We start from the raw sequence: 20,437 nt of genomic DNA on the forward strand, positions 1-20,437 counted from the left end.
CAAAAATCCTAAGTTATATCCACTTCAAGATTCCGTGTGAATCCACCATAGTCTCCTAAAAGGGTTTCTTTCTTCTCTCTAAAAACAGTTCCCTGTCCACAGGAGGCTCAAGGTCCATGTACCTTTGTTCTTCCAACTAGGAAGCCCTAGAACAATGCCTGCTCATACATGGACCTCAGGGACCCAAATATGATGATGATGACGATGACGGTGATTGTTATTTTCTTGAGCCAGGGTCTCCCTCTGCCAGCCAGGTAGGAGAGCAGTGGCTCCATCTCAGCTCACTGGGATCTCCACCTCCAGAGCTCAAGAGATCCTCCTACCTCAGCCTCTGGAGTAGCTGAAAGAGCAGGCACCAACCACCACATTTAGCTTTTTTTTTTTCCACTTTAATTGTAGAGAGGAAGTTCCGTCATGTTGCCCAGGATGGTCTGGAACGCCTGAGTTTAAGTGATCCGCCAACCCCGCTCTCCCAAAATGCTCTCTGTCGCCTATAGTCCCATCTACTCAGGAGGCTGAGGCAGGAGAATGGCGTGAACCCGGTAGGCGGAGCTTGCAGTGAGCCGAGACCGCGCCATTGCACTCCAGACTGGACAACAGAACTAGATTCCGTCTGAAAAAAAAAAAAAAAAGAGGAAATATAGACAATGAGATGTATCTATTTTAAATATGAATAAATAAATCAGTAGTTGAGTGGTTGCAAGGGACCAACGGTGAAGGAAAAGTGCAGAGAGTGGACACAGTGCATTTGTACGGAAGTGAAACTAGTCCATAGAATACAATAACGGTGGACACGTGTAATTATGCCTTTGCTCGGATCCATGGAATATACAACAGCCAAGTGAATCCTAAGAAGAGCTATGGTCTTGGAGTCAGAGTGACGTGTCAGTGTAGGCTAAATGATTGTAGCCAAAGTCCCAATCTAGGAGAGAAAGTTGATAATAAGGGGGCCTATGAATATGTTGGGGGAGAGGATATCTGTAACCTCTGTTCCTTTTGCCCCATTTTGGCATGAACCTAAAGGTTTTCTATGAAATGAGCTCTATTTTTAAAACAGTAATGTAAACTTATTTTGTGAGTGTTGATTATCCTGGAATTTCCTGTTTGGTGCGAGATATATGCATTGCATACATGGGCATTAAATTTCTACTACACATATCAGAGAAGCCTGTTAACCGTGTATTGAAATAGGGGCCTTTTGTTTGTGTGTTGTTTCTTCTGCTTTGCCTTTTCTCATGGAGCCAAAGGTATGAAGGTAGCAGCTGTGGCCTCGGTTCAGCAGCAGCTCAGTAAACTCAGGGTCTTCACTGGGCCTCATGGCATTTCCAAAGTTGGCAAATGGAAACAAAGCTCAGCCCCAGTACCAAGGTAAGAAAAAAAACAGGCGGCCTCAGTGACAGGCCCATAGGACCAGTTGATCAAAAAGCCACAGCTTCGCCTGAAGGCTACCCGCAGATTCCCATGAATGTCACTTTGGGAGAGAAAAATGCCCCCAAGAGCATCCCTGTTAGAGGTTTTCTATCTTTCCCTCCCCGTTTCACCTCATCCTCCGGGAACCTGAGAGACACCTCATGATCGCACCCTTGGTGTTTTGCAGCAGTAACCAATGTCTTGTAACATGCAACTTTACTCATATGTCTTTTTCATTGTAATGACTTCCATGTAAACTTTCAGAATCTCCTTGGAACCCAGAATTTTATCTAACTCGCACCTACCATCCCTCCCATGATGCACACAGCAGAGGTTCCTCCCTCCCTGGGGGTGTGTGCAGAATCCGGGGACTTGATTGGGTTTTCACAGCCCTGGTGAGATTGAGGATCTAGTGAAGCAAGGAATACAATGGAAGGTAGCAGGGAGGGCCTAATGCAATCATCTGAGCTCCTTATAAGAGGCAGGGCTTTACCGAGACCACAGAGATCTCCAGTCAGAAAGAGACTGCCTGCGAGGGAGATTCCTGGCTGCTGCTGTGTAGACCAAGGAAACCCACGACACTCCAGGAAGACTAGAAGCCCGGCCTCCGACCCACAGACCTGAGAGCTGGTAAGTCTGGGGCTGGGTTTGCAGGGACTAAGTGTGTGGGAGAGTCATGCGCATGGACCTCAACTCACAGGCTCTCTGAATCCTGTCCACAGCACCACTGCCCTCGTTTTCAGACTCCAGCACCGCCTGCAGCAGGCCAGGCTCAGCCCAAGGAGAGCGGAGAGGCTAAGACCCCGAAACATGGCGCGCACCAAGCAGACCGCCCGGAAAGCCACCAACTGGCAGGCCCCCAGGAAGCCCCTGGCCACCAAAGCAGCCGCCAAAAGGGCGCCGCCTAGAGGAGGGATCAAGAAGCCTCACCGCTACAAGCCTGGCACCCAGGCGCTGCGGGAAATCAGAAAGTACCAGAAGTCCACGCAGCTGCTCCTGCGCAAGCTGCCTTTCCAGTGCCTGGTGCGCGAGATCGCTCAGGTCATCAGCCTGGACCTGCGCTTCCAGAGCGCGGCCATTGGCGCCCTGCAGGAGGCCAGCGAGGCCTACCTGGTGAACCTCTTTGAAGACACCAACCTGTGTGCCATCCATGCCAGACGTGTCACAATTATGCCCAGAGACATGCAGCTGGCCCGCCGCATCCGCGGAGAGGGTGCTTAAGAGCCCACGCTCCTGGGAAACGTTGCACTCTAGAGGACTTCTTTTCTATTTGGTTGTGTTTTCTTTTTTCTCTTCCCCCTGTAACTGGTAGTTCTGATGTGAGAAGTTTTGTTCTGTTTTGGTTTCTTTTCCCTCCTGGGGTCCAAAGGTAGCTAAGCATAGGATTGCCAGTGGAAACGTAGGCAGAAATCAGGTGGCGGTTGTGTCTGTGTGTGCTTCTGTTAGGAAACGTCTCATCTACCTTGAGGCTCCCAAGGCACTAGTGTCAAGTGGAAATGTGTCTGTGAGCGAGTTTCAGTTCAACTCTGTAAAATTATAAAGAAATCTGTTTCTTTCTTTACTATGTCTGCATATGGGTTCCGTAAACAAAGTAAATTTCTTATTAATGAGAGCTAAAAGATGTTTATTGCATTTTGTGAAACAGTAGATTCCAGGTATACTTGGAGGTTTTATGTATGCAACTGTGTTTTCAATGTTCCCTGTCTCCTGTGATGTTTCCACTAGTTTGCTATGAAAATACGTTAAACTTCATTGTCTACAATTTGAATAAACTCTGTATTTACAAATTACTGCACATTGTGGAAGCAGTGTGAGTAGAATCCAGTGGAGTATATCTGTGATTTGAAGGGAGTCAGAGGCACCCATTGGGAGTCTGATGCAGTCCATCTCTGGTGGCCTATATCCCGGAGTGTGGTCATTGTCTTGGTTGGAATGGTCAAGGCCTTGGTCACACAGGTTGTAGAAGAGGCTCTGGACATGTGTGAGATTTGAAAAAGAGATGCCCCTGAGAAAGCTTGCCTGCACATTTAAGTTTAAGGGCCACATTTTTATCAAGTACAAAAAATTATGTGATTTTCAGCCCAAGACGAGAAAAGTAATCCTGTTCCTGAGGGAAGAAGTACTGGCTCCGTCTTCCAATGACAGAAGACTGTATGCTGGAGCTTCCGCATCTCAGTCTATCCTGGACCCACCCTAGATTTTTAACACCTTCCTCAAACTCTGACATGGTCTCACCTAGATCATGGAAGCAGCCTTTTTCATAATCACTTTGACTAAATATTTGTTCCTCCTTGAGTGAATTGAATCATTTTTCTACGTCTTCTCCGTTGGAAGAAGAAAAGTGCATGGTCCCTGAGAACCTTTGGAACAGACAGCTGCTTTGAGAGAGAAACACCTCCCAAGGGACTGTGATGGTTTCACATTGAAGCCTGAAGTTGTTCTGCCTTAGGATTATTTCTGGGTTTTCTTTTCTTATCATAATCAATTACTAGTTGATATTTTCTGTTGGAATTTTTAGAAAGGGCTTACTGATGAGATTATGACTTTCTCATTAAAAATACTACTTTGGTGAAAGTATATTAAAATTAACAATACTCGAATTTCCGATACTTACATATACAATAGTTGAACATGGCATGGTAGGTGAAAGTGAGAAGTAGAATTTGACAAACACCATTTTACCAAACATTAGTATGTTCCCTTGAATATGTGACTAAGAAAAACTAAGTAATTAGGGGGAAAAAAAGAAACACCTTATATATCCCTTTTATAGATTCGTTCAGAAAAAAAAAATACTCTTTACAATGTCTTACTATGTCTTGATATTCCTAGACATGGCACTGACTTAAAATTTCATGAATCATCTCTCTAATATTCATGTTACTCAAGAAACTATTATAAAAGATTTGACTACATTCATTTTATAAGAGCCCTGCCCTCTTCTCACCTACATATGTATGTTAGCACTCTGCGTTGTACTGTCTTCCGTAGAAAACACAAATCCATCAATTTATCATTTCTGCTTTTTTAGTTTGGGTACAACTTTCTGTGAGTTATACTTTTAAACTTTTTACTTTGTACTTTTAAAGACTAGACCCTAGATCATATGTGCTTCAGAATAGTGGAGCTAGATTGCTTAAGCTTTATTTGGACATATGGTAAGTATTTTTGTAGGGCAAAGGCAGGCAATGAGGATGCTAAACTTATCCCACAATACTAAATTATTGAAAATAGTCAAGTACAGTCACTTTACTTGTTAGAAATTTCATCACCACCTTACCAGCACCAATCAGACACCACATTTTTCTAGGCAGTCTCCAAAGGCACATTATGAGATAGACATTAAGGATGGTAATGAAGCTCCATGAAAAACGTTATTGTCATTAACATGTAATACAACCAGCCATGAAAGATATCAAAGATTTCTCCTGGAAAGATACCACGTTCAACAGACTCCTTTCTTGAGAGCTGTGGCTGTATGATATTATATATTGAGAAGATTTTGAATGTGTAGGGAAACTGAAACTTCCCAGCTAATCCATTTTTCCTCTTTGAGAAACACACTGTGTTCCTGCTCCTGAGCTGACCTCTGAGATATTGATGGGAACTTGTTTCTGTCTTCAGCAGTTCAGCTTTACTCAGACCCCACTCGAAGCATGCAGTTCTATGGGGGGCCGGAAAAACGTTCTGAGCGCATGTGTCCAGTCACCACTGTCACTGCTCTCTGCAGTGGCTCATTCCCACTTCAGGCTGCTTGGGCCAGGTTTTCTTTACTCTGGTGTTAAGAGACTGCTCGGCCTGCCACGTCTGCCAGAGCACAGCTCCCAGGATTGCTCAATGCCATGGGAAAGGGATGAGCTGACAGCCATCTAAAGACTGGGAGATATTGAGTCTCTTGGATCTTACTTCTTTTGGTTGCTCAAGCACTTTAATTCCTGAGAGAGCCCTCCTATCTCCATCAGTTCTTCCAAGGACCTGTACCCTCCTGTGTCTCTCTAAGACACACTGGTCTAACTTGTTATACGCCTCTACAGGGAAGTTGGTAAAATAAAAGGAAAGCTAAACAATGTCAGAATATGGAGGTATGAAACAGAATTTCCCCATGCTTGGTAAAGTTTAGAAATTTATGTAATGCTCAGCCAAAGATAGATCCTATGTACAATAAGTTCTATTTTAAGAGCAAAAGCAGAGTGTATGAGGAAATAAAACATTTTGTGGAGGTATCTTTGGCTTCAAGAAGAAAGAATAGATGTTATTCTCTACTCGATATGAGAACTGAACTGTGGGGGCTTTTAGATCCTTTTTGCTTATACTCTGTGATTCAGGGGGCACATGGCAAAGGTAAACAGATCCTGAAATAGCACCGTGGATATCTGGGAGCTGTGCTGGGAAGGTTCACAGTGATTCCATAATAAATCTCAGGTCTTTATTCTATGATGAAAAAGTAAAGGTAAAGTAAAGGATGAACAAGTGGAGTGTGGAATAACTTTGTAACTCCTGATGAACCTACTTTTTCTGATACTTTAATAACTTCTTTTCCTCTGTTGCTGTACTCGGGTTTGATTTTCTGAACGGATCACTGGTAGAATGAATAAAATCAAGAATACTCTAGGCTGGGTACTGTGGCTCACACCTGTAATCCCAGCACTTTGGAAGGCCAAGGCGGGCGAATCATGAGGTCAGGAGATCGAGACCATCCTGGCTAACACAGTATAACCCCTTCTCTACTAAAAAATACAAAAAATTAGCCGGGCATAGTGGCAGGCACCTGTAGTCCCAGGAACTCAGGAGTCTGAGGCAGGAGAATGGTGTGAACCCCGGAGGCAGAGCTTGCAGTGAGCCGAGATCGTGCCACTGCACTCCAGCCTGGGCGACAGAGCGATACTCCATCTCAAAAACAAAACAAAAAAAAAGAATACTCTAAAGCAATGTTTTGAACTAAATTTGGGTACCTATAGAAGCACCACAGCATAGCTGAGCTATCAATGTGCTCTTTCTGTGTCTTTTAAACAGCTTAGATGATCATTACAAATGGCTGTTTGCAGAAAGGTGGTTTTTGAATTCTGTTTCTGTCACTCTAGTCTTATAAGATGCTCTTATATTATGTTACTTTATAATAAAGTAAAGGATCACTAGCTGACATAAAGCACAGTAGGTAGGAATATGAGAACAGTCAAATGAGAGAAAAAAATGCTTTGTGATTTTATCTTTATTTCTGCAGGCTGGAAAACAGTTTAACAGTTTAACTGTTTTTATGATGACTCATCAAAATCCATACCAGAATTTAAAATACATACAAGGACAACAATTCCAGTGCCCCTGCTCAGGCACAGCCTTCAGGGCAGAATATCACAAGAGAAAAGTTTTTGGAGGCTTCACTTATTGAAACCCAGACATAAGCATAAAAGCTAAAACACAGCAACTCCAGGCTTCAGTATGAAACCATACAAGACTCTTGGAAGGAATTTCCCTCTCTGAAAGCAGCTATCTGTCCACAGAATGATCAAGACCCATAGACCTTTCTTCTTCCAACTAGGAAGACACATAAAGATGACTCAATATGTCTTAGGCGACCCAATTATTTACTCAAGGCGATTATGAAACAGTGTCACAGTTTGAAAAAGACGTTAAGATTGTGGCAAATTCAGGGTAGACAGATGCAGAAACTCCAGCAAACATAGTCCTATCATACCAAGACTGGATGCAGTATATTCCTGCACAAACAGACCTTTCCCTCTGGCCTTCGGCCTAGAAGAACGTGATTTTTTTTGTAGTTGCTGTTAGGGAAGAGGCCCTTGGGCTTTAACCTGCGAACAGCCTCCCTTAAATGCTTGGGCTGAAGCGGGGGCGTTTCTCCCCACATCTCACACACGTCCAGGGCCTCTTCCACCACCTCTCCAACCAAGACCTTGGCTATTCCAGCCATGGCAACGGCCGTGTTCTCAGACACCGAGCTGCCACTGATAGACCGCATCAGATGTGCAACGCGTGCTTTTGGGAAAGCTGACCCACGACACACTTCATAGCGGGCCAGCTGCTCCTCAGACATGGCGGACAGCAGGGTGCTCATCCTCCGAGCCTCCTCTGCATCCACGGTGGGCTTCCTCTCCTTCTTTCCTTTGGTGTCTGTTTTCAGTCTTTCGGCTGCAGGAGGAGCTGAGGCTGAGGCTTCATTGTCACCTTCCGTGAGGTCCATGACATCCTGACTCCTGAGCTTACCTTCCTGATCCCTGGGTTCTTCCAAGTTCCCATCTAGGTCCTCAGGGATTCCATCCATGTTGCTGCCCTTCAGACCTCGGGGCAGGGCGAACATCTCAGCAGACACACCTGCTTGCCTGCCCGTCTCCATGGGTGGGATTCAGGTCTGCTCTCTGACAGCGCTGTAGAGGTGGAAGTTCCGGCTGGGGTGGTTTGATTATGGATCTTCAATGAGAACCTTTCAAAGATTTTGGCTGCGGTGTTTCTGCTGAGCCATAGTTTAGCCACAGCTGGACACAGAAAGTGTGTCCCTGCCTCCTGCTCCCACACGTAAACACACACACTGGTTTTTCTGACTTCCACAATGTGAAGAAACTTGTGTATGGAAAGTATATTAGTTTTAGATCAATGCCTAATAAATTCTCACAAATTTGGGGTCTTTAAAACAAACCCCAGCTCACAGATCAGAAGTCCCGCTAGGCCGAGTGACTGCCTCCTGCTCACAGTGAACCTCTAGGGTGGGCCTGGCTGTGTGGACATTGCCTTGACCTGGGAAAGGTCTGGCTGTGATCTGATTCAGGTTGGTTGGTAGAATTCGATGCCTTAGGGCTGTGAGACCCAGGCCCGCTTGTCTGTCTGCCTGCTGCTGTGAGGATGCTCTCAGCTCCCAAAGTTTCTCCCAGGTCTGGTCGTGGGACTCCCCGGATCTGCAGAGCCCGCACAGGAAAATCTCCCGCATGGGGGAAAGGAGGCAAAGCTCCCTCAGGCTGGAGAGCCCTGTCATTTCAGGGGTTATAAGCAGAAACAAATGGCCACTCAAAGAGGGGAAACCATCCAAAACTGGAAGATTAACCCCTGAAATGAAACAAACGGAGATACATAATCTGTTAATAAAAATCAACTCCTATATACAGTTCTCTGTCATTATGATAGCTCAGATGATTGAATTAGACCCAGTACTTAATGTCCATTGCTGCAGGGCATTCCTAACCTCATCAGGGATTTGTAGGCCTGTTAATTTCATGGTGTCACCCACACTCAGGGAGGGGCAGATGCGGGGTGTGCCTCTGAGGGACAGGAAATGCGTGGGACATTTCAGAATTCTGTCTGCCTCAGATATTCTGAATGTTTGCATTTCACAATAATAAAAAGCGTATTTTCTGTGCAAATTTGACATTTTATGAAGCTGCGTGTTAGACAATTTAAATGTCTGAGGAAAAATCCCCAACTGATTTGGCAACGAGTCATTTATCAGGTACTCTGAGGGTAAACTGGGCTGGTAAGGAGAATATGGAAATATTTATTTCAATGTTTTCATTATATACATCTATGTATACATAGGTTGCAGAGAAGCACAGAAGGGATAAAGTTTTTCAAGCACAAAAATATGTATCACATTTGGAGAAAACTATGTTGGGTAAAAGGCATAAAATTAGTTTAGAAGATAAAGTAGACACTAAAATACCTGACTTTTAAAGAGCTTTCATGTATTTTTAAATATTTGGTAGAAGATATTAAATTACTACATTATTGCCATTATGTTGAACATATTTAAAATAATGATCTAGTTATTTTATTTTTAAATAACAAAATTTGCAGTATGTCAAACATCTTTTGCAACTATTTAAACTTGTAATGAAAACTTAGATGTCTACATAAAAATAAATGAGAAACATAAAAATTTAAAACCTTTTAAAGATTGAAGACCAATACCCCCATACTTTATTTATGCCATTAATTATTAAACTGAGAATTACTCAACTTCTCAGTTCAATAAATTAATATAAATATTAAACTTAGAATTACTCAAATTCTAAGCAATTTACCTTCTCAACATTTCTTTCCTAATTCTGATTTTGCTGGTACAAAATCAAAGGTCCTAAAAGAATCTGAGAACTTGGCAGCACTTCACTGCATATGAAGATATGAGTCTGTACTTGAATCAAATACTTGAAGCATTCTTTTGATGGGTTTTCTTTATTTTTTATTGAGAAAATAAAAATAAATTTATTTTTAATTAACTAATTTCATTAATTAATTAACATTGACTGTTAATTAGCCTCTAATTAACATCATACTAAGTATTAAAGAAACTAGATTTTAATACTTCAAAGTAAAAATTGGCCCACGTTTGATATGGGCTTCTTTGACTTGTCTTCTGGTATTTTATTGAATGCAGAACATGATAGCAATACCTGGAACTCATGTGACAACGATACTGAATACAAGTTCATTTAATATTAACATTGTTGAAAGTTTTTCCTTGCTGTAACATTAAGAATAATCTAATCACTTGGATTACTGGTGCTTCAGGAATAAAACTAACATAGTGATAGTCTTCAATAAATAGAGCTTAAACTGGAGTCTATGACAGTCAATGAAAAGAGTGACTCAAAGTTCTGAGACCTTATTATACCTTGATACTGAATAGCCAGTTTCACTTAACTCATCTGAGGAGGCATGAATGTGGTACAAGAACACCTGTGAAAGTCATGCGTAATCCGACACCTTCACTTCCCCATCTCAGCAACACGTATTTACATCAAAGCCTTTCCAAGCCACCCAAGGCTTTCCGTTTTCAATATTTACTAGTACTAAAGGCATGATCAGTAGGTTATAAGCAGAAACAAATGGTAACTCAAAGAGGGAGAACCATCCAATACTTGAAAATTAACCCCTGAAATGAAACAAACACAGATACATAATCTGTTAATAAAAATCAACTACTGTATACAGTTATCTCTCATTATACTCTAAGGAGAGACTGAATGTATCTAAGCTTTTTATATCCCCCATTTCTCTCTTAAAGACTATGTGGTTCTTTACCTACAGGCTAGAGAAAGGCCTGTATTTATGATTTTTAAAATGAAGTGGGGATGAAAAGGCTATATACCCCAAGAAATATGCAAGATAATTGAGGCATAAAGAAAAAATTAATGTCCATTTATGCTTATTTTTATCTAAAAAGCAAGAATTAAATTTCTAATATTTAATAGACAAAATATAGCACATAAAGTTTATAAATAACAAGATATATGCTGGGTTATTCAAAAATATTTTACTGGCTCACACCTATAATCCCAGCACTTTGGGAGGCCAAGGAGGGCAGATCACTTGAGCCCAGGATTTGGAGACCAACCTAGGCAAGATAGTGAAAACCTGTATTTACTGCAAAAACCTCAATTGTTTTTGCACCAAGCTAATACAAAAAATACTAAAATTATCCAGGCGTGGTGGTCCGTGCCTGTGGTACCAGATACTTGGGAGGCTGAGGTGGGAAGATGGCTTGAGCCTAGGAGGCAAAGGTTGCAGTGAGCGGAGATCACGCCACTGCACTCCAGCCTGCGTGACAGAGCAAGACTCAGTCTCAAAGAAAAAAAAAAAAAAAAGTACATGATCTTCTGCACAGATTAGATAACCTTCCATGTAAACTATCACAGATCGGGGAGAACCAGCTCATATTTTATAGTGCTCCAGAGAAAAATTACAGACACTTTCTAAGCATCAGTGTCAGGATAATTTTTGAATTGCTTTTTAAAAAGATAAAAGCACTTAAAATTTTTTCCACTAAAAAGTCTCATCATTCTTCATCCCATTATGCTTATTTCAGAGCATTATTCTTACTCTGAAATCCCTTGTAATGTTTTTAAAGCATTTCTGCCATTTCTATTCTATGGCCAATTAAATTTTTAAAAAATTATGTCAGAACTGCCATTGTTATTTTGCAGAATGTTTGCAAAAGCATTCATGACAATCAGAGCCTTTCTGGATACATCTATAAAGGTGCTGGCAGAGGAAACTGGTGAAACTGTTATTCCCCCAAAACAGTGACGTGCCTCTGGTTTTCAAATTAAAAATAAGAAAGAAACATACCAATTAGGTGGCTGTTTTTCAGATCCTTGACAGGATACGTTCTTTTTAGACGTATCCTCTTTTTTGAATACATACTCAAAAAAATATTTTCAACAAATATCTATTGCACATTTTTCTACATGCTGTGTATCGTGGAGGAAATGGTGTGAATATGTACAAAATTTAAACTTTTCCATCCTAGACATGAAAGATCTGGTATTTTAAAGTTTTTTATTTTTATTTTTTTAATTTTACCCTGGCAGGGGAATTTCTTAACTGTCACGGTCTTTCAGCAAACCAGTCAATGCTTTAGATGCCCTAAATCTACCAAGTATAGTTCCAGGCATTTATTTCCTACTTGGTTTATCCTGTTGTAACTTCTTTAATTATTACACAGATACTGAATTTAAACACATAATTGACAATGTTTATGATATTCAGAGAGCATAAGTGTTTCATTTTATTGTCGCAAAATTTCTTGTTGGGTATCAAATAGGTACAAGCAGAAGTTAGGTCTCTGAGGACTCTAAAATGAATCTGAAGTTTACAAAAACCAGCACGGTGCTTACAAGCTATTTTGATGCTTCCTTTTTTAGCTGAACAATATAAAAAGGAACTGGAAAAGAAAGATGAGTTCCCTGCATGGTAGAACACAGAAGCTACATGGACTGGGAAGATTCATTCCGACTCTTCATCCTACCAGACCTGAATCGACTCTGCTCTCCCGTGAGCACCCCCATCCTTTAACTTCGGGGTATGGAAAGATCAAGACAGAAGAAAATAAAAGAAGAAAAAAAGGGGCAAGGGAACAGAAAAGAAAGAGAGGTATGCTCTATAGGAACTGGCATTTCCTTAGAAGTGGAACAAGAAAATTCAAACCCAACTATGCCCCTCCGTCCCCTAACCCTTCCCTATCGAAGCAAGCTGGCTCCTCTGAACCACTGTACTGAGATCTCTAACAATGCTGTGCTAACTTTCCCCTGCCTTGTTCCTCTAACAGCTCTCCTCCCATCCTTGAATAATGAGAATCAGCTGACAAACTCTGGGTCTTAGAGATTTATATGCTTCACTTGTTTTTAGAATTGGGCATGAGATCCAAGGGGGTGACAGTCTCAGAGCATAGTAAGAAACACGTATTTATTCCTAAAGACTTTCAGGTTGACTGTAGTGTGCATTTATCTTGAATGATTTGATTTCTGGGGTGTGTGTGTGCGTGTGAGCATGTATGTGTTGTGTAAGAATTGTATTACCACTAAAACTCTCCGGAATATAGTAAGGCCAATATAGATTTAACACTTCAGTTAGTTGGTTGATTTTATTATTTTTTCTCCATAAAAATAAATGATTGTTTTATTTTATAATTTCTGTTTAGGTACCATCACTGAGTGTTATTAAAAAGGGAAAAAATGCAAGCTAAAAAGAAAATAAAAGGGAGAAAAAGATGATTACCAACAAATTGTTCAGAATACGTCTGTTTTTTTAACATTGCTTATTAACATTTATTCTGTAAGTATATAGTGTTCACTGAAATTATAGCAATAGTCTCCTGCTTCTCAGCAGACCACATTGTCACCTCCCTCAAAAAATTGTATATATGTATAATATATATGGTATTTATATCTTTATATATTACACTTATATATAATTTTTATATATTGGTATGTATATCTATACTCCTATATAGATATATACACACCTATATATGTGTGTGTGTGTAAAAGTACATATATATCAGATGGAATATATAAAATCAGATATATAAAAGCACATATATATCAGATGGAAACCCATCAGTTCCTACCCTTAAAGGTACCTATATCTGTATCCAGATCAGATTTTTCAGATTTCTCCCTTCCCTTTCATCACAATGATGATTCCTCCCCCACCTATAAATTATTCTCTGCCTGTGGTCTAAGTCCCACAGTAGCCTCTCTGAAAAGTCCCTTATTGATTTATTTCTGTCTTTCCTCTCTACTACCTTTATCCCAGAAGCAGTTAAATACTGTCAAATGTTTCCTGTCTTGAAAATAATTAGCTTCGCTCTCCTCATCTACCCACTAGCTGTTGGCTATTCTCCTCCCACGTAAGAAGTGGGCTCCTTCTGAGAGCTGTTAATCCGTCCTGTCTCCTCTTGGTCAACTTCTGTTGACTTCTCAAGTCTGGCTTCTGCCTTCATCATGCCACTGACACTCCTCTCACATGTCAAATGCAGGATTTGACAATGTTCACCACTCACTTCCTTTAAAAAAAAAATCCTCTTCCTGTGGCTTCTGGATCAGGTCCCCAAGCTATTCTAGGTTGATTTCCCAGTGTTGACATACTTCTTCTTTTTTTTTTTTTTTTTTTTTTTTTTTTTTTTTTTTGAGATAGAGTCTTGCCCAGGCTGGATGGAGTGCAATAGTGCGATCTTGGCTCACTGTAACCTCCACGTCCTGGGTTCAAGTGATTCTCCCGCCTCAGTCTCCTGAGTAGCTGGAATTACAGGCTCACACCACCATGCCCAGCTAATTTTTTGTATTTTTAGTAGAGACGGGGTTTCATCATGTTGGTATCGAACTCCTGACCTTGTGATCCACCCACCTCAGCCTCCCAAAGTGCTGGGATTACAGGCATGAGCACCACCCCAGGCCGACATACTTCTAAGTCTCCTACTGAGCTCATCTTTTCCTAGTTGCCTGAATGGTCATCAATTATCAGGGTCACTCTCTCAGTCTCTTGCTTTCCTCCTTTCTCTGGTTCTCCTGACAACCTCATCCATTCTTGCCTCTTACAACCATCTCTATGCTAATGAATGCACCTCCCATTTTCTCTCTTCATTTTCAGCTTATAGAATTTCAAAAACTGAAGAAACACAATGGAAAGAGGAATTAAAACATTTATTCCTTACACCATAGGTCTGGCGCCAACTTTGAAGTTGTTTTATTTCCCCAAAACTTTGTAGCATTTATGCATCTAAATGTTGCATTACAGGCTTTGGTTGAGAAGGTCTTGATAAAAGCAAAATTCAATGCACAGTATTTGTTTTTAAACTGGAGATTAAATTGTCAACAAACTGCTTATTACATGTTTAGTAATACGACAAGGGGGGTTAGATGATGTTAACTTTGAACTGAATTATTAAATGTTGAATCTGGGTAATGAGTGCATAGGGATACATTATCTAGCATGTGTTTAAGTTTTCCATAATAAAAAGTTTCTTTTTAATTTCTACCCTCATAGTGCTCACATGCTACTTTACAAAATACTCACAGAATTCTAAGTTCAAAGGAATTGAACCAAAAATTAACCTAATCCCACCACCTTTCAATGAGACTAGAGAAACTAAGTGACTTTTCATGTTTCCTAGTTTCTTACACCAAGGTATTGCTGAAAATGACAGCATGTAGACCCATGTATTAAATATGAAATTTAACCAGAGCTGACTGTGTACTGAGCCCTTTCCAAGGGTCAAGAGAATTGAGATTAACCATTTGTGCAAAATTTATGCTACAGCCTTTGAACCAGTGAACAAACTAGAATAATGTAGAACATTTAGGGCAGACATCTTTAAGGTTCACTATAAAAATTGCAGAGAAAGGAGCATACCACAAAAACCTTCCACTCCTGAGAACATGGATCTCTGAATCAGCTTTGAGGAGGTGACAGCTTTGGGTTTTGTGCTTTGAGGAACTCCTAGTTTAAAAATGAAGGTGCCTTGCCTGTGCACTGAACACCTTCCCAAATGTTGCCATGTTGCCTGCTGGAAATTTTTTTTTTTTCTTTTTTTTTTGTGACGGAGTCTTGCTCTGTCACCCAGGCTGAGTGTGATGGCGCCATCTCGGCTCATCACAACCTCTGCCTCCCAGGTTCAAGCGATTCTCCTGCCTCAGCCTCCCGAATAGCTGGCACTACAGGTGCGCATCACCACGCCTGGCTAATTTTTGTATTTTTAGTAGAGACGGGGTTTCTCCATGTTGGTCAGGCTGGTCTCAAACTCCCGACCTCGGGTGATCTGCTCTCCTCAGCCTCCCAAAGTGCTGGGATTACAGGCATAAGCCAATGCACCTGTCCTCCTGTTTGAATATCTTAAGCACTCCTATCAACATACATGCCTGTAGTGGGCTGAATGGTGGCACCAAAAAAGATGGCATCCAGTATTATCTATCTGGGCTCTCAGTGCAATCATATGTTCTGGGCTCTCAGTGCAACCACCTGTATCCTTTCAGGAAAGGGTCTGAGTTTGGGGACAGACACACACAGGAGAGATACACATAAAAGTGGTAGGTAACATGAAGATGGAGCACAGAGAGACACAGCCACAAGCCAAGGGACAGCTGCAGCCACGAGAAGCTGGTAAAAGAAAGGATCACATTCATCCCTAGAGCCTCTGGGGAGTAAGGCTCTGCTGATACCTTAATTTCAGACTTCTGGACTCCAGAATTCTGAGAAAAGTAATTTCTGTTGTTTTAAGCTACCTAGTGTGTGCCAATGTGTTACGACAGCCCTCGGAAACTAACGCGGCGCTACGTTTCCTTCCTTCTGTTAAAGCTACTCAGCTATGCAACACGCTACTGGCTGCTACCTTAGAGTTGAAGAGAATTTGTGTCTCTAATAACATGATGACAGACTTTAAGAGGATTCCTTCGAGAACTTATTTGCATCAAGTAAAGATTCAGTCTTAGAGTTTTCAATATTCATCACATGCGGCTGTGAGAAGGTCCCTTACTCTTCACTGCATGGGCCTCCGTGTGAGAGGAGGGGTGGAGTGAGTGCTTAACATCGGCAGACAGAGCAGCGTTCACTTAAACACGTACTGATCTGTATCGTGGGCAGAGTGGTGTGCTGTCACTGCTACTGTGATGGGCACGGCTGAAGGCTGGTGTATGACTTTCTGCGGCTCAGAAGGATGCTTAATGGCGCTTAGAAACAGGACTGCCTCCATAATTGGCAGGAACCTGTGAAAAATAAAAATGTAGGGCTTCTTGTTCAAAAATTACCCAGAATATCAAAACAGCAGAGAATTAAGTCGAGTACCGGGCTCTTCGCAGAATGGCAGCCTGTGCAACTGCGCAGACACAATGTCTGTGAAACCAGCTGTGCTGGGACATACTCCGTTCAAGGAGAGCGTGTTGTCAGGGAAAAACCTTCAGAGATGACTCTCCCAGAGGAAAAAAAAAGGGGGGGCAGAACTGGAACAAGTTTCCCCTATACCTCAGTGTGGCGGAGACCCAGGGTTAGAATACCGTGGCTGGTGAAGACAGAACCTCTCAGAGCGGAATGAGAGACAATGAGTCTCCCAGATAATTAGAGACAGTGATGGGAAATAAACTGAAGCTGGGCCTGGTGATGGCTATCAGAGGAAAGCAAAAGCGCCTTAGCAACATAATTAACAAAGACTCTAATCTAGCCTTGAGGAAGCATATTTATTAACAAGCTAAATATAGATAGATATTAGTACACAGTAACAATATCAAACATATTAATATGTATATGCTAATATATTGAAATTTATGTACATGTACATGTATATCTATCTTTTAGCCATTTTCTCCTTATTATCTTTATCCCATAGCATTTAAATACTGCCAAATACTATATATTACATGTGTATACTACAATTTCGTGTGTATTAGTATACAATACTATTTTATGTAATATATTTAATATTTTATAAAATTAGCATATATAAATTTTCTTATATATGATTGTGTATGTAATACATGTGGAGATTTTTTTTTTTTTTTTTTTTTGAGTCTTGCTCTGTCACCCAGGCTGGCGTGCAATGATGTGATCTCGGCTCACTGCAACCTCCGCCTCCCAGGTTCAAGCAATTCTCCTGCCTCAGCCTCTCGAGTAGCTGGGACTACACGCACCCACCACCACGCCTGGCTAATTTTTTGCATTTTAGTAGAGACAGGCTGGGCGAGAACTCCTGAGCTCAGGCAATCTGCGTGCCTCAGCCTCCCAAAGTGCTGGGATTACAGGCGCGAGCCACTGCATCCAGCCAATACATGTGTATTTTATACTATGGAGGGACCTCATAGGCACACTGAAGGAAGCATTTAGACCAATGCATTTTTTTTAACCTTTATCTTAGGTTTGGGGGTACAAATGAAGGTTTGTTACACAGGTAAAAACGTGTCATGGGGGTTTGTTGTACTTATTATTTCATTACCTGGGTACTAAGCCCAGTACCCAATAGTTATCTTTTCTGCTCCTCGTCCTCCTCCCACCCTCCACCTTCAGGTAGACCCCAGTGTCTGTTGTTTCCTTCTTTGTTTTTTGATTTCTCTTTTTTATGAGACACAGTTTTACTCTGTCACCCAGGCTGGAGTGCAGTGGCGCAATCTCGGCTCACTGCAACCTCCACCTCCCAGGTTCAAGTGATTCTTGCACCTCAGTCTCCTGAATAGCTGGGATTACAGGCGTGCACCACCAGCCTGACTAATTGTATTTTTAGTAGAATGGAGTTTCACACCATGTTGGCCAGGCTGGTCTCAAACTCCTGACCTCAAGTGATCCACCTGCCTTGGCCTCCCAAAGTGCTGGGATTACAGGAGTGAGCCACCATACCGGGCCATTGTTTCTTTCTTTGTGTTTATAAATTCTCATTATTTAGCTCCCACTTGGTTTCCTGTTCCTATTTTAGTTTGCTAAAGATAATAGCCTCCAGCTCCACCCATGTTCTCTCAAAAGACATGATCTCATTTTTTACGGCTGCATAGTATTCTATGGTGTATATATACCATATTTTCTTTATTTAATCTGTCATTGATGGGCATTTAGGTTTATTTCCTGTCTTTGCTATTGTGAATAGTGCTGCAATGAACATTTATGTGCATGTGTCTTTATGGTAGAATGACTTTTATTTCTCTGGTTATATACACAGTAATAGGATTGCTGGGTCAAATGGTAGTTCTGCTTTCAGCTCTTTGAGGAATCACCATACTGCTTTCACAATGGTTAAACTAATTTACACTCCCACCAACAGTGTATACATGTTCCTTTTTCTCCACAACCTTGCCAGCATCTGTTATTTTTTGACTTTTTCATAATAGCCATTCTGACTGGTGTGGGATGGTATCTCATTGTGGTTTTGATTTGCATTCCTTTGATGATCAGTGATATTGAACTTTTATTCATATGCTTGTTGGCTGCATGTATGTCTTCTTTTGAGAAGTGTATGTTCATGTCCTTTGCCCACTTTTTCATGGGGTTGTTAGTTTTTCTCTTGTGAATTTGCTTAAGTTCCTTATAGATGCTTGATATTAGACCTTTGTCAGATGCATAGTTTGCAAATATTTTCTCCCATTCTGTAGCTTGGCTATTTACTCTGTTGATAGTTTCTTTTTATGTGCAGAAGCTCTTAAGTTTAATTAGATCCTACTTGACAATTTTTGCTTTTAGTTGCAATTGCTTTTGGTGTCTTTGTCATGAAATCTTTGCCCGTTCTTATGTCCAGATCGGTATTGCCTAGGTTGTCTTCTAGGGTTTTGATAGTTTTGAGTTTTACATTTAAGTCTTTAATCCATCTTGAGTTGATTTTTGTGTATGGTCTAAGGAAAAGGTCCAGCTTCAATCTTCTACACATGGCTAGCCAGTTATCTCAGCACCATTTATTGAATAGTGAGTCTTTTCCCCATTTTTTTGTTTTTGTCAGCTTTGTCAAAGATCAGATGGTCATAGATGTGCAGCCTTATTTCTGAGCTCTCCATTCTGCTCCATTGGTCTATGTGCCTGTTTTTATACCAGTACCATGCTGTTTTGGTTACTGTAGCCTTTGTAGTATAGTTTGAAATTGGGTAACATGATGCCTCCAGCTTTGTTCTTTTTTCTTACGACTGCCTTGGCTATTCAGGCTCTTTTATGGTTCCATATAAATTTTAAAATAGTTTTTTCTAGTTCTCTGAAGAATGTCATTGGTAGTTTGATAAAAATAGCATTGAATCTGTAAGTTGCTTTGGAGAGTATAGCCATTTTAATGATATTGATTCTTTTTATCCATGAGCATGGGATGTTTTTCCGTTTCTTTGTGTCTTCTCTGATTTCTTTGAGCAATGTTTTGTAATTCTCTTTATAATTTGTAATTGAACAATATTTTGCCAATTCTTTCACTTCCCTAGTTAGCTATATTCCTGTGTATTTTATTCTCTCTGTGGTAATTGTGAATGGGATTGTCTTTCTGATTTGGCTCGAGATTTGGCTGTTGTTGGTATATAGGAATGCTGATTTTTGTACGTTGATTTTGTATCCTGAGACTTTGCTGAACTTGTTTATCAGTTGGAGGAGCTTTTGGGCCAGCACTATAAGGTTTTCTAGATACAGAATCATGTCATCTACAAACAGAGATATGTTGACATCCTTTCTTCCTTTTTGGATGCCCTTTATTTCTTTCTCTTTCCTGATTGCTCTGGCTAGGACTTCCAATATTATGTTGAATAGGAGTGATGACAGAGGACATCCTTGTCTTGTGCTAGTTTTCCAGGGGAATGCTTCCAGCTTTTGCCCATTCAGTATAATGTTGGCCTGTCATAGATGACTCTTATTATTTTGAGGTATGTGTTTTCATTATCTATTTTATTGCGAGTTTTTAACATGAATGGGTGTTGAATTTTATCGAAAGCCTTTTCTACATCTATTGAGATAATTATGTGGTTTTTCTCTTTAGTTCTGTTTATGTGATTAATCACATGTATTAATTTGCATATGTTGAAACAGACTTGCATCCTGGAGATGAAGCCTACTTGATCGTGATAGATAAGCTTTTTGATGTGCTGCTGGATTTGATTTGCCAGTATTTTATTGAGGATTTTGGCATCAATGTTCATCAAGGATATTGGCCTGAAGTTTTCTTTTTTGGTTGTGTCTCTTCCAGGTTTTGGTATGAAGATGATGCTGGCCTCATAGAATGAGCTGGGGAGGAGTCCCTCCTCCTCGATTTTTTGGAATAGTTTCTGTAGGAATTGTACCGGCTCTTCTTTGTACATCTGGTAGAATT

The 20,437-nt window shown here is 40.9% G+C and overlaps 1 protein-coding gene and 1 long non-coding RNA gene across 2 annotated transcripts in view; both read right to left on the minus strand.

Moving 5' to 3' along the window:
• Positions 1-6,894: 6,894 nt before the first annotated feature.
• On the minus strand, positions 6,895-7,844 carry LOC126956199 (TATA-box-binding protein-associated factor 11-like protein 12). Its single transcript, XM_050793009.1, has 2 exons — positions 7,139-7,844; positions 6,895-6,942 (listed from the first exon to the last, which is right to left on the minus strand). The coding sequence occupies exons 1-2, from the start codon at positions 7,757-7,759 to the stop codon at positions 6,895-6,897; spliced, it is 669 nt and encodes a 222-aa protein (XP_050648966.1). The 5' UTR covers positions 7,760-7,844.
• A 2,227-nt stretch (positions 7,845-10,071) lies between these two features.
• LOC126956505 (uncharacterized) overlaps positions 10,072-20,437 on the minus strand; it is a 39,750-nt gene continuing 29,384 nt past the window's right edge. The window contains exons 2-3 of the long non-coding RNA XR_007726401.1: positions 16,254-16,394; positions 10,072-10,285 (exon numbers count right to left, since the gene is read on the minus strand). This is a non-coding gene — a long non-coding RNA (uncharacterized LOC126956505). The remainder of the gene's footprint in view (positions 10,286-16,253; positions 16,395-20,437) is intronic.

Source organism: Macaca thibetana, chromosome 6, assembly GCF_024542745.1.
Source record: "Macaca thibetana thibetana isolate TM-01 chromosome 6, ASM2454274v1, whole genome shotgun sequence".
Taxonomy (NCBI): Eukaryota; Metazoa; Chordata; class Mammalia; order Primates; family Cercopithecidae; genus Macaca; species Macaca thibetana.

Coding starts and splice junctions, on each gene's coding strand:
- LOC126956199 (XM_050793009.1), bottom strand. CDS start 7,759: ATGGAGACGGGCAGGCAAGCAGGTGTGTCTGCTGAGATGTTCGCCCTG. Junction 6,943..7,138: donor GCCGAAGGCCAGAGGGAAAG/GTCTGTTTGTGC, acceptor GTGTCTTCCTAG/TTGGAAGAAGAAAGGTCTAT.